General features: G+C 31.4%; 1 protein-coding gene across 1 annotated transcript in view; it reads left to right on the plus strand.

Annotated features, from left to right (window-relative positions):
- Window positions 1-5,985, plus strand: part of LOC111707487 (tubulin beta chain) — a gene marked incomplete in the record, with an annotated part of 26,286 nt that extends 20,301 nt beyond the window's left edge. Inside the window, 5 exon segments of the mRNA XM_023480596.1 lie at window positions 3,814-3,888; window positions 3,983-4,055; window positions 4,487-4,543; window positions 4,948-5,009; window positions 5,784-5,985. Coding sequence (XP_023336364.1) covers window positions 3,814-3,888; window positions 3,983-4,055; window positions 4,487-4,543; window positions 4,948-5,009; window positions 5,784-5,813 — 297 coding nt within the window.
- Between the last annotated feature and the right edge of the window lie 7,776 nt (window positions 5,986-13,761).

A 13,761-nucleotide genomic window follows, 5' to 3' on the forward strand; every position in this document is an offset into this window, starting at 1 on the left:
AGGTATAGAGTATATTCCTGATAATGTCAAGGTATAGGGTATATTCCTAATAATGTCAAGATATAGAGTATATTCCTAATAATGTCAAGGTATAGAGTATATTCCTGATAATGTCAAGGTATAGAGTGGATTCCTAATAATGTCAAGATATAGAGTATATTCCTGATAATGTCAAGGTATAGAGTATATTCCTGATGATGTCAAGGTATAGAGTATATTCCTAAGAATATCAAGGCATAGAGTGTATTCTTAATAATGTCAAGGTATAGAATGTATTACTAATAATATCAAGGTATTTATTGTATTTATAATAATGTCAAGATATAAAGTGTATTACTAATAGTGTCAAGGTATAGAATACATTCCTGATAGTGTCAAGGTATAGAGTATATACCTAATACTGTCAAGGTATAGAGTGTATTCTTAATTATGTCAAGGTATAGAATGTATTCCTAATAATGTCAAGGTATAGAGTATATACCTAATAGTGTCAAGGTTTAGATTATATACCTAATAGTGCCAAGGTATAGAGTATATACCTAATAGTGTCAAGGTATAGATTATATACCTAATAGTGTCAAGGTTTAGATTATATACCTAATAGTGGCAAGGTATAGAGTATATGCCTAATAGTGTCAAGGTATAGATTATATACCTAATAGTGGCAAGGTATAGAGTATATACCTAATAGTGTCAAGGTTTAGATTATATACCTAATACTGTATAGGTAAAGAGTATATTCCAATTTGGAAAAAAATGGTGCGTATTGGTCTGAAACAAATTTTTTTGATTGCTAAATGTCTTGAAATATTCATCCAAGGCGATACCCCATTAAATGCATAAACAACAGTTATAACCCCTAAATATCATTTTCCTAACCCAACCCTTAAATATCTTTTTCTTAACCCAACCCCTAAATATCATTTTCCTAACCCAACCCCTTAATATCTTTTCCTAACCCAACCCCTTAATATCTTTTCCTAACCCAACCCCTAAATATCATTTCCCAAACCCAACCCCTAAATATCATTTTCCAAACCCAACCCCTAAATATCTTTTTCAAATCATTTTTGTCTAGAAAGAGTCTAGAATAGAAATAAATAATACTTTGGAGTAAAGTTAAATAAAAAATCTTTATCCTAAATCTTTCCGATTATTTATCAATTCTCTACAGAAGTTCTAAAATGTTTCCGAAACGGCATAAAAAGGCGATTTTTTTATAAAAGAAACTCTGTAATTTTAGATTCTAAAAACTTTCTAAACTAAGAGAACAGATAGGATTAGAAATAATTGCTGAAGGATTAATTATTAGATCTTAAAATAACGTATAATACGATTATCAAAACGTCGAATAATACAAAACGCCTAAAAACAAAACAAGAAATTGTTTTTACCTAACCAAACCCAACATTGTGAAATAATTTGTAACGTTTTGCAGTATTTGACGTTTTCTTATTCGATGTTTTGTTGTAGTCAACTTTATGTATTATCGTCGTTTTCTTATTCGACATTTTAATAATCGACGTTTTGATCATCGATGTTTCGATATTCGACGTTTTAATGACCGATGTTTTGATAATCGACGTTTTAATCATCGATGTTTTGATAATCGACGTTTTAATAACCGATGTTTTGATAATCGACGTTTTTTACCCACTCCAAATACACGAAACAGTTTTTGATAAACATGTTCAAGATCCTATCCTATCTCCGCCCGTCTTAAAGGGTTTAAAAATAAAAACGGTTTAAAAATTGATTTTTTTACTACATATTGTGATTTAGCGGTTCGGCAGTGGTACAATATTCGAGCTATAGCATATACTAACTTGTAACATACATACATCCATATAAAAATATCACATCTCTTCATATATTAGCCCTATCCCTGCTGGGGTACTTGAAAAGCAGGATATGCTGGGGGGGGGGTCAATTTGACCCCCCTCCCCTCTAAATCCCATGTTTTATGTCCAAATATGACAAATGATACATCATTAGAAAGCTCTTGTGCTCTACTTTTAGAATCTGCAAAAAAATTTGCAAATTTGCAAAAATTAAATTTTTTATCGCAAAAATTATCCAAAAAATGAAAAATTATACGTTTTTGAAAAGCCCTTGACCATGCCATTTCAAATATGCAAAAATTTTTGCAAAATTTTAAATAACCTGATTTTTAATGAAGAAAAACTAAAAATGTGCAAATTTCCTTTGACAGGTTGTTTGCAAAAAATTTGCCATATTTTTCGCAAAACTTGTGCTATCCGTTTCCTTATGTCATAGGCTTTCCAAAAAGCTAAATTTTATCAAAATCTGACAAGTGAAAGTGGGTCAAAACAAAGATTTAGTTTGTTACAGGCAAAAGCAGTCATTCAGGCAGTGTACCTGAGGACTCAGGCAGTTAGTATTAAAGCCCGGTTTTAGGCCTAAAGGGAGGGCTTTGGGTATGTAAGAAAAGTCAGAAAATTTCAACATCCTCAGACCAATACTTTTTGAGTTATGTAAAAAAAAACTACAGGGGGGGGGTCAAATTGACCCCCCCCCCCCCAGCAGGAATAGGGTTAAGATAGAATTAAAACAGATGTATCCTCGTATTCAGAAATGTTGTAAAGAACGAAAACACAATGGAAAGAAATGTCGAGGTTTTTGTTGCAAAAACTTTCTTATATTCAGAGATTTGCATCAAACTTTTCCTAACTTTTCGTTGATCAATTTCTAACTAAACATTGGAATTCCTGACAAGTTAGAAAATTATTTGTTTTGAAAAGTGTTGATTAGATCAAATCATGTAGCTCCTTAAACAAATTACAATAAATAGCTATATGTGATGTAGCTCTTAAAGGATTACTAATGTAAAGGTAGCTGGATGTAATGTAGCTCTTAAAGGATTACTAATGTAAAGGTAGCTGTATGTAATGTAGCTCCTAGAGAATTAACAATGTATATGTAGCTGTATGTGTAGCTCCTAGAGGGTTACCAATGTAAAGGTAGCTGTATGTGTAGCTCCTAGAGGGTTACCAATGTAAAGGTAGCTGTATGTGATGAAGCTCCTAAAGGATTACCAATGTAAAGGTAGCTGTATGTGATGTAGCACCTAGAGGATTACCAATGTATATGTAGCTGTATGTGATGTAGCTCCTAAAGTATTACCAATGTATTGTAGCTGTATGTGTAGCTCCTAAAGGATTACCAATGTATATATAGCTGTATGTGTAGCTCCTAAAGTATTACCAATATGTAGGTAGGTGTTTGTATAGCTTCTGAAGGATTACCGATGTAAAGGTAGCTGTATGTGCATTGTGCAGCTCCTGAAGGATTACCAATGCATTGTATAAGTAGCTGTATGTGATGTAGCTCCAAGAGGATTACCAATGTATTGTATAGGTAGCTGTATGTGATGTATCTCCTAGAGGATTACCAATGTATTGTATAGGTAGCTGTATGTGCAGCTCCTGAACGATTACCAATGTATTGTATAGGTAGCTGTATGTGATGTAGCTCCTGAAGGATTACCAATGTAGTGTATAGGTAGCTGTATGCGATGTTGCTCCTAGAGGATTACCAATGTATTGTATAGGTTGCTGTATGTGCAGTTACTGAAGGATTACCAATGTATAGTATAGGTAGCTGTATGTGATGTAGCTCCTAGAGGATTATCAATGTATTGTATAGGTAGCTGTATGTGATGTAGCTCCTGAAGGATTACCAATGTATTGCATAGGTAGCTGTATGCGATGTAGCTCCTAGAGGATTACCAATGTATTGTATAGGTAGCTGTATGCGATGTAGCTCCTAGAGGATTACCAATGTATTGTATAGGTAGCTGTATGTGATGTAGCTCCTAGAGGATTACCAATGGCAGCAACATTTATCGGAAATTCGACTGCGATTCAGGTATAAATATGTTAAATCAGCAGTTTTTATTGAAAAATATACTTTTCAAAATTTAATTTTAAAAAAATTTAGAATTTAATTAAATCTCTTTAAGGAGATTTTTAAAAGAATATCCGAGCAGTTTACTGCTATGTTCAGGAGGAAAGCTTTCTTGCATTGGTATACAGGTAAGGTTAAGACGTCAACACGACAATCACCAACAGTCAGGGGCAGAAGGGCAGAAATGTCGTCATTATTGATTATTTTTTTGTCAAAAACCTTGAATATAAAAGGGTGTTATAAAATATAAAAAAAATCGCAACATTTTATCTTAGGCTTTTTTATATAAATTGGGTTAACAAAATCGCATTTTTTGTTGTTAGAAACTCCCCACAAAAATAATCAAAATAGTCAAATTACGTCATGAAAATAGTTATCAAAATTTCCGCCAAACAATTCCTAATTAAATCTTTTATAAAAATGAAAAACATTGGTTTTATTTCAAAAACTTTTTTTAGATTTTTCAGCTGATTCGAAATGTTTGATTTTTAGAGATAATAATCATATTATTTGTTGATTATTGTTTAATGTTTATGAATTTACATATTGACCATTTAAGGTGAAGGTATGGATGAGATGGAGTTTACTGAAGCTGAATCCAATATGAATGATTTAGGTAATTAAATCTTATTTTTTATATGGATAGCCTCGATGAATTTTTTAAACAGTTTAAATTTCTGGATTCTAATTAGTTGGCTCAATCTAAAAGTCACTGATTAGTTCCTTGTTTAATTGATCTGATTGGTAAATGAACTGATTGATTGATTTATTATTTGTCTGGGGTTGCTAAAAAGTTGATAGAGTGATTAATGGCTTAAATAAGATTTGATGGATCTGTTGTGGAATTGATTTTTGATTGATTAATTAATGTTTTGTGATAAATAAATAAATTGGTTTATTTATTTAGTGAATTTTCTGGATATTTTAGTTTTTAATCGATAATTGATTATTTGATAGATCGACTAATTAAGTAATTGATTAACTAATTGACTGATTAATCACTTGATTGATTGATTATAGTATCTGAGTACCAGCAGTACCAGGAGGCAGGTGCTGAAGATGAGTTCTACGATGAAGATCAGGTATTTGCTCAAAACTTTAGAATTGTGAATATCGAGATCAATGCTTTTTATTAATCTTCAGATTGATACAATCTTTATTTTGAAATCCACTCTTCTAAACGCTACTATATCCCCGGTCAGTGTACTGCAGCTAACGACAGTACTCACCGAAAGGCTGAAAGCTTAGTTGAGTGTGTCCAGGAAAGTGTCTTTAATTCTACCAATCAGAGTGTCTTGTACATAAACCAAACAGCCAATCAGAAACCGCAGGGATATCCAAAAGAGAGGATTTACTAGAAAATTACAAGTATCCACTTCTAAAGTTTTTAGCCCTAATCAAACAAGTCTAAACATTTAGAATTAAAAATGTTATAAAAAGATATTAATAAAATCAGTGTTTAGATGTACAATTTTTTTATTTTTGTATTAAAGGGACTTTAAGACGGAACCCAATTAAAAGAGTGGCATGTCCGATTCACAATGGTTCCCTTTCCATCTTTATCTACCATTGTGAATCGGACCTGTCACTCTATGAAAGGGGGGTCACTTTGAATAACGGCTAGAGTCCCTTTAAACTGTGAATTTATTTCTATTTGTTTGTCCAGCGTAAAGTCCTGATAATGAAAACGAATTATGAAAGGTTGTAATTTTTCCTCCAATCTACAAAATAACTTAAATTGTTATCTTTAATCGACGAATATAAAAAAATCATATATATATATATATATATTTATATAAAATATTATCTTTGTTTGTCCTTTATATAATTTCTAATTAATAACTTGCTAATTTTAGACTGGAGAGGAGGAACAAGATCCGGAGTAGACCGGAAGCAAGATCCGGAGTAAACCAAAAGCAAAGTTGTCTGGGAGGACAGACTAAAACTTGTATTTCACTTTAAAGAGATTGTGGGCATAATTTCAAGTGGGACATGCTCGATTCACAACTGTACTCTGTAAACCTTAGTCTTAGCAAATATATTCTCTAAAATTTGTAATTTTTATTTGATAATTTCCAATTCTAGTTTCTTTATTAAAGTTAATAGCGGATTGTGCAGCAGAGACAAATAACAAATTCAAACGTTTTAAAATTGAAAAACGATAATTTCCTAATTGAATCTAATTGAATTGTGCATACAACTCATAAATTGAAGGATCACATGAAATTACTTGACGTACAGTCCCTTTAATTCATTTATTGTGTTTTTATAATTGAATAGTTATAAGAATTAAATAAACATTTTGTTGTATATATTTACGGGTATTGAGCTAATAATTATAATTAATTAAATTTTTAGATTTGGAGGAGACGTTTCTTATAGAGAATAGACAACTCAGACAACTAGAATTTTAATATTTATTCATTATTTTCAAATTTTTCTCAAATATATTTTATGAAAATCTATTTTACAATATATTACATGTATTTTATTTATATATCTGAAGCAGTAATCCTTGTTTTTGTCTGTTTGTTTTAATGTCCGATCATAAATCTTGAACCCCTGGACCGATTTGCCTCTAATTTTGATTGGGAACTGGGTGGAACCACGGGAATGCTCGTAGTTTATACAAAAATTCTAAATGGATTTCCATTTTCAGCTTTACATTTTTATTTGACAAAGAAATCAACTATATATACATATATTCAAAGAAATCAACTATATATACATATATTCAAAGAAATCAACTGTATATACATATATTCAAAGAAATCAACTGTATATACATATATTCAAAGAAATCAACTGTATATACATATATTCAAAGAAACCAACTATATATACATATATTCAAAGAAATCAAATGTATATACATATATTCAAAGAAATCAACTTTCAAAGAAATCAACTGTATATATACATATATTCAACGAATTTTAACTACAGAGGATCGTCATGAGACGTGAAACATTATGTTTAGTATAATTCTTTTTTTATTACAAACCAAAACATTAGTATTAATTTTTTCAACAACTTTTTTTTAATTAAACCATTTCTCGATTAGGAGGCACACTGTCAATTTCAGTCTAAATTTAGATGAATGGATGCATGGATGAATGGATGAACAACCCAATGTATGATCACCTGAATATTCGTGGGCCCTGGAATTACTTTACTAAAATTATGAATATTCGTGGGCCCTGGAATTACTTTACTAAACCCCCCCCCACCCACCAGGGTAAATAGGGTTAAAATTTACTTACTGATTTATGAAGTTAAATGTCGAAAAAACTTTAGAAAACATTACATTCTTTTCTCTCGATAACAAAAATTTAAAAATTGAAATATAATATGTAAAAAACTTATCGTTTTGTTTTTGGTTTTTTAAAATTTTTTTCATTTTTTACATAAGAAAATTACAAGAAAGGACATTTCATATTTTGTACAATCAGAAATATAATTTGTTTTAAAGAAATAATATTTTAGTTAAAAGTTTAAAGCTAATATATTTAAAATATAAAACATTCAAAAATAGGGTTGTTAAAGAAATGACATTTCTTACAGATTGGACTTTTATAAGATATGGACATTTTTTCAGGAGACATTTTATAGAGAGGGCATTTCATAGATAGATATAACTTTTTATTTAGAACATTTCATAGAGAGGACATGTGCACAAATTTCATAGAGAGGACATGTGCACGAATTTCATTAAAATTTCTATCTTAAAATTTTCATGAAAATGTTTTTAATTTGTAGGATGTAAGGGCAATATTTAGATACAAAAAAAAAACATAATTTCATGTTGATATTTCAAAGTACTGGCATTTACTCATTTACAGGATAGTGGAATGTCAATGTAAACTTAAAAAGCCCCTTAAATTTAAAACTTTAAAACAAAAATACAATGTATTCCCCCTTTTGGTGGGGGGGGGGGGATTTAAATACCTGCCTTTCTACCAAAAAAAATAAAGAGTTCTATATTCTTTTCAAGAAAATCAATCCTGCATTTTATGCGATTGTAAAACAAAACTTATTAAACTAATACTTGCTGCAAGGCTATTGAATATTTCTATAATATCAAAATAAATATCAAACCAGAAAATCAATATTTCAATTTTGATTATTTATTTCTATCCCTTTATAAAGTTAATTCATAAAATCTTATTTCCACCCGGCAGTAGTTCAAATTTATTATTATCGGAACTTAAGTAGTTTAGTAGTGGTGGAGGGATTGTATCGGATGTGGGAGGGGTCGAGGGCCTCATATATTCCCGGGTTCACCGGGTCGTATTCAGGGAGTAAGGAATAGAAGGGATAACTGACGCGGTTCACCCTACCATAAGATTATACATGCTTTGCAGACGGTACTTCATTTGTATATGAAATATTTGTCTGATGTACATTTACCGCGTATACAATGACCTATTCTGAATTGTGAAGATTAGTTTTTTAAAGTTTTGAATCTTTCACTCTCGGACAGTGAAATTTTTTTCAAAATATGCTTTTCAAAATAATGAAACATCTATCAGTTTTGTTTCATAAAGTAATTGCTAAATTATCTAAACGTAAGTTCACAAAAAGTGAATATTATCAAAAATAATGAGTAATAATCAATCAAATATAAGTTAAATATTCCACATTTCTATCAATTTCAAAGATATACTCTATATTATTTGACTGATCATAAATCTCTCAGATTTTTGTTTGTTCACTTTAATATCCATCTGTTTATGACAGTTTAGGGAGGGGGGAAGGTCAACCACAACAATTTCTCGTTCGAGCCACTTTCTCCTCATTTTCTCGTCCGAGCCATCTCGAAATCCTCATCCTTTCAATCCTCCCAGATAAAATCATTTTTAAAGAATCGGCCCACGTTAGGGCATAAATGAAATAACAAATTAGTGTAAATCAAAAAGAAAAGTTTCAATTGAATTAAAGTTTTCTAGTTATTGTCTTTAAAAATGATTACCTTTTTCAAGCGCATTTTCAGATATTTCTGGTGTGGAATGCCGCAAATAATTCCGAGTTTATATAACTTCAATCTTTTTTGTTGACTAAAGTGAAAAACATTTTTCCGGGTGGTTCAATGGGGAAAATGATAGGAAGAGGTTTGCCAAATTATTTTGCTATTCATTTTATATGGCGAAGGTTAGCCATTACAGAGACAGAAGTCCATCCATATTTTATGCTTTTAAACTTTTAAACACAAAATAATCGAAGGACGAGGATTCCGAGGTGGCTCGGACGAGAAATTGTTGTGACTGGCCTTCCTCCCCTCGTGGAGGAGATCTAATTTACATTAACAGAAGCCAAATACATTAGAATAACTAATCATACAAACTTTAGTGAATTTACAACAGAATTCTGTGTACAGTGTTCAATGTTATGTTTCAGTGTTCAGTGTTCAGTGTTCAGTGTTCAGTGTTCAGTTTTCAGTCTGCAATTCAGTGTTCAAAGTTCAGTGTTCAGTGTTCGGTTTTCAGTGTTCAGTGTTCAGTGCTCAATGCTCAATATTCAGTGTTCAGAGTTCAGTGTTCAGTGTTCAGTCTTCAGTGTTTAGTATTCAGTGTTCAGTTTTCAGTGTTCAGTGTTCAGTATTCAATGTTCAGTGTTCAGTGTTCAGTGTTCAGTGTTCAGTGTTATTACCATTAAGTTTTTTATATATTTCACTTAAAGAAACAAAAATTTACCTTTGAATAAAAAGTGTTCTATACAATTCATAGCAGTTCCCTTTTAGCTTATAGCACCCTGACTCACAATGGGGAAGATATCTTCGGTTTTCAAAGCATTAAATAAGGCAAATTTATTTTACTGAAGAAATTTACAAAGGTCACTCATATCATGTTCACAGTCCTTATTTGGCAATTTTTAAATTTAAGATTTAAATATGTTACAGTTTAAGCATTTGTTCCAGAGCTCTCTGATTTTTTCTTATCTGAAATGTTCAAACATAAAAAGTAGTTTGTAAGTACTTAAAGTATAAGTGTTATAAGTTGAAGTAGAACAAACTTTTTATGGAAGACTTGATAATATAGAGAGAAACTATTTAAAGGTACTGTAGTCGTAATATAGAGAGAAACTATTTAAAGGGACTGTAGTCGTAATATAGAGAGAAACTATTTAAAGGGACTGTAGTCGTAATATAGAGAGAAACTATTTAAAGGGACTGTAGTCGTAATATAGAGAGAAACTATTTAAAAGGACTGTAGTCGTAATATAGAGAGAAACTATTTAAAGGGACTGTAGTCGTAATATAGAGAGAAACTATTTAAAGGGACTGTAGTCGTAATATAGAGCGAAACTATTTAAAGGGACTGTAGTCGTAATTTCAAATGACTCTCAATCTTTACAATAGCATTTCAAATATAACATTTTCCACTTATTTCTATCTATTTATCTATATATTTACAATTCAAATCCAATCTCTATATTTTCCCCATATCTTTCTATCTATTCTTATATTTTGCATCATATCTTTATCTATCTATTTCTATATCTACCATGATATCTCTACCTATCTATCTTTGTATTTTGCATCATATCTCTATCTATCTATTTCTGTATTTTGAATCATATCTCTATCTATCTATTTCTATATTTTCCATGATTTCTATATCTATCTATCTATGTATTTTCCATCATATCTCTATCCATATATTTTTATATTTTGCATCATATCTCTATCTATCTATCTCTGTATTTTGCATCACATCTCTACCTATATCTATCTATCTATATCCCGTATCCTCTATATTACCCAGTTTTTACCCTTGATGATAAATGTTAGTGCGGACACCTGAAAGATCGGATATATGTCACCCAGCCAACTAAGCAGACAACTAGACAACTAGACAACTAGACAACTAGACAAAGCGACAACTAGACACTTAAACCACTAGACAACTAGACAAAGCGACAACTAGACACTTAAACCACTAGACAACTAAACAATGAACAAGACAATTTGACAACAAAACCATTATACCACTAGACAACTAGGCAGCTAGACAACTAGACACCTATACAACTAGACAACTAGACAACTAGACAACTAGACAACTAGACAACTAGACAACTAGACAACTAGACAAATAGACAAATAGACAAATAGACAAATAGGCAATTAGACAGTTAGACAAGTAAACAATTAGACAATTAGACAACTAGACAACTAGACAACTAGACAACTAGACAACTAGACAACTAGAAAACTAGACAATTAGACAAATAGACAATTTTACAACTAGACAACTAGACAACTAGACACATGGACAACTAGAAACATAGCCAATTAGACAAATGGACAACAATAAGTTACTTGGACAACTAGACAACTAAACAACTAGACAACTAGGCAACCAACTAGGCAACTAGGCAACTAGACAACTAGAAAATTAGACAAATGGACAAATAGACAGCTAGACAACAAAACCATAATACAACTAGACAACTAGGCAGCAAGACAACTAGACACCTATACAACTAGATAACTAGACAACTAGACATCTAGACAACTAGACAACAAGACAAATGGACAAATAGCAAGCTAGACAACAAGACCATTATACAACTAGACAACTAGACAACAAGATAAATGATAACTAAACAACTTGATGACTAGACAACTTGAAAACTAGACAACTAGATAGCAATAGAAAAAATAGATTAAAAATCTAGAAGTTTATTGTCAAAAATAAAATCTATAAAGTTTTCCAAAATATAAAGTTCTTTACAAAATCCAGAAAACTCATAAAAAACTTTATCAATATGTGTCGCCTGATCCTTACACTTTAGGATCAGGTATACACCCCACATCCCCCCTCCCCTACCTCCCGCTTGCAAGCTGCACATACCCCTTGCTTCCACTCTAACCTATCATGTTTCCCTCCTTTTTTAAGTCACCCTGTATCTATCCATCTATCCATCTGTCTATGTTCTCAAGAATAATACCAATATCCATTGAAATGATAAATTGTTAAAACTCCTTTTATAGATCCGTCAGATTTAGACAGTCATTTATACAGATAGGATTGAGAATATTCGGAATAGAGTGTGTCCCAATATTCAGAATAGTTGTGACCCATATTCAGAATAGTGGTGTTTAAATATTCAGAATAGTGGTGTCTCAATATTCAGAATAGGGTTGTCTCAATATTCAGAATAGTAGTGTCCCAATATTCAGAATAGGGTTGTCTCAATATTCAGAATACAGGTGGCTCAATATTCAGAATAGGGTTGTCTCAATATTCAGAATACAGGTGGCTCAATATTCAGAATAGGGTTGTCTCAATATTCAGAATATTAGTCTCCCAATATTTAGAATAGGGTTGTCTCAATATTCAGAATGCAGGTGTCTCAATATTCAGAATAAGGTTGTCTCAATATTCAGAATACAGGTGGCTCAATTTTCAGAATACAGGTGTCTCAATATTCAGAATAGGGTTGTCTCAATATTCAGAATACAGGTGTCTCAATATTCAGAATACATGTGTCTCAATCTTCAGAATACAGGTGTCTCAATATTCAGAATAGAGTTGTCTCAATATTCAGAATACAGGTGGCTCAATATTCAGAATAGGGTTGTCTCTATATTCAGAATAGGGTTGTCTCAATATTTAGAATACAGAATATTTAGAATGGGGTATTCTCAATATTCAGTTTTATATCAGTTTTTCTTTACAGCAAGGACAGAAATGGGACTGGTGCCAATGAGGTATAAAAACCCCCCTTTAATTTTTCACTATCACTCCCTTTAAGGAAACTTTTCAACCAAAGATACTTGTTGTCAAACCGTTTAATTTAATACTTGGCTTTGGTTAGAAAATACAATACAACTTCCTACAATTAGGCAGACAAGTTTAATTAAGTTTTCAGGGTAGAATAAATACTAGAATACTAGAATACTAGAATACTAGAATACTAGAATACTAGAATACTTGAATATGTCTTAATTATTTTTCTAAAGCATTCAACCGCAAATAATTTTTATAGACACAGTACATCTGAAAATTAATGTTTAGTATCATTGATCATATAAAAATTTAAAGTGTATTGTTGTGAATTGGACATGCAAGGGTTACTTTAAATTACATCTCCAGTCCCATTACAAATACTAATCAACAACAGAAATGATTCTTTATTTTCTTTGTTACCTTCATCTCCTCTTCTCTTAAGCTTTCTTTTGTGTGAATTAAGGATTAAAAGTATGGTTGAGGGGGATTAGCGGGGATTATAAATGTTTCAAGGGGATTAGATTTAGTTTCTGTAGATTCTAGAAATTCTCAAGCAGGATGTAAGAATAAGAGGGATCTTCGGATCAAAACCTGACTTGGCATTATTTTACAATATTATAAATTAAATGCTGAGACAATGTTGTTGAATATATACAGGGTGTCCCAATAAACAATCATCTTTAATGTTCTTGATGTATACAATATATACAGGGTGTCCCAATAAACAATCATCTTTAATGTTCTTAATGTATACAATAAAGCTTGTATATGTATATGTATATATATATTGTGCCCTAAACTAAGCTTTTGGTGCCTAGCTTACTGCAAAAATTTGCAGTACATTGACCAAAGAAATATACGGTTATTTTTTTTAGGGAACCCATGGGTAGCTAAAATCATGACTAATAGTACCAACGGTGGGAGTTACTATGACTGAGAATTATACTATAAATCTGGCCAACGCCGGAAACTCCAGCTAGTTATTAATTTAAGTTGTTTAGCATCTTTATAGAAACACTCTGTATAATAGGATAGAATAAATACAGAAAACAAGGGTATGAGGGGTATTTGGACACTCTGTATAATAGGATAGAATAAA

This window comes from Eurytemora carolleeae, unplaced genomic scaffold (assembly GCF_000591075.1).
Source record: "Eurytemora carolleeae unplaced genomic scaffold, Eaff_2.0 scaffold804, whole genome shotgun sequence".
NCBI lineage: Eukaryota > Metazoa > Arthropoda > Copepoda > Calanoida > Temoridae > Eurytemora > Eurytemora carolleeae.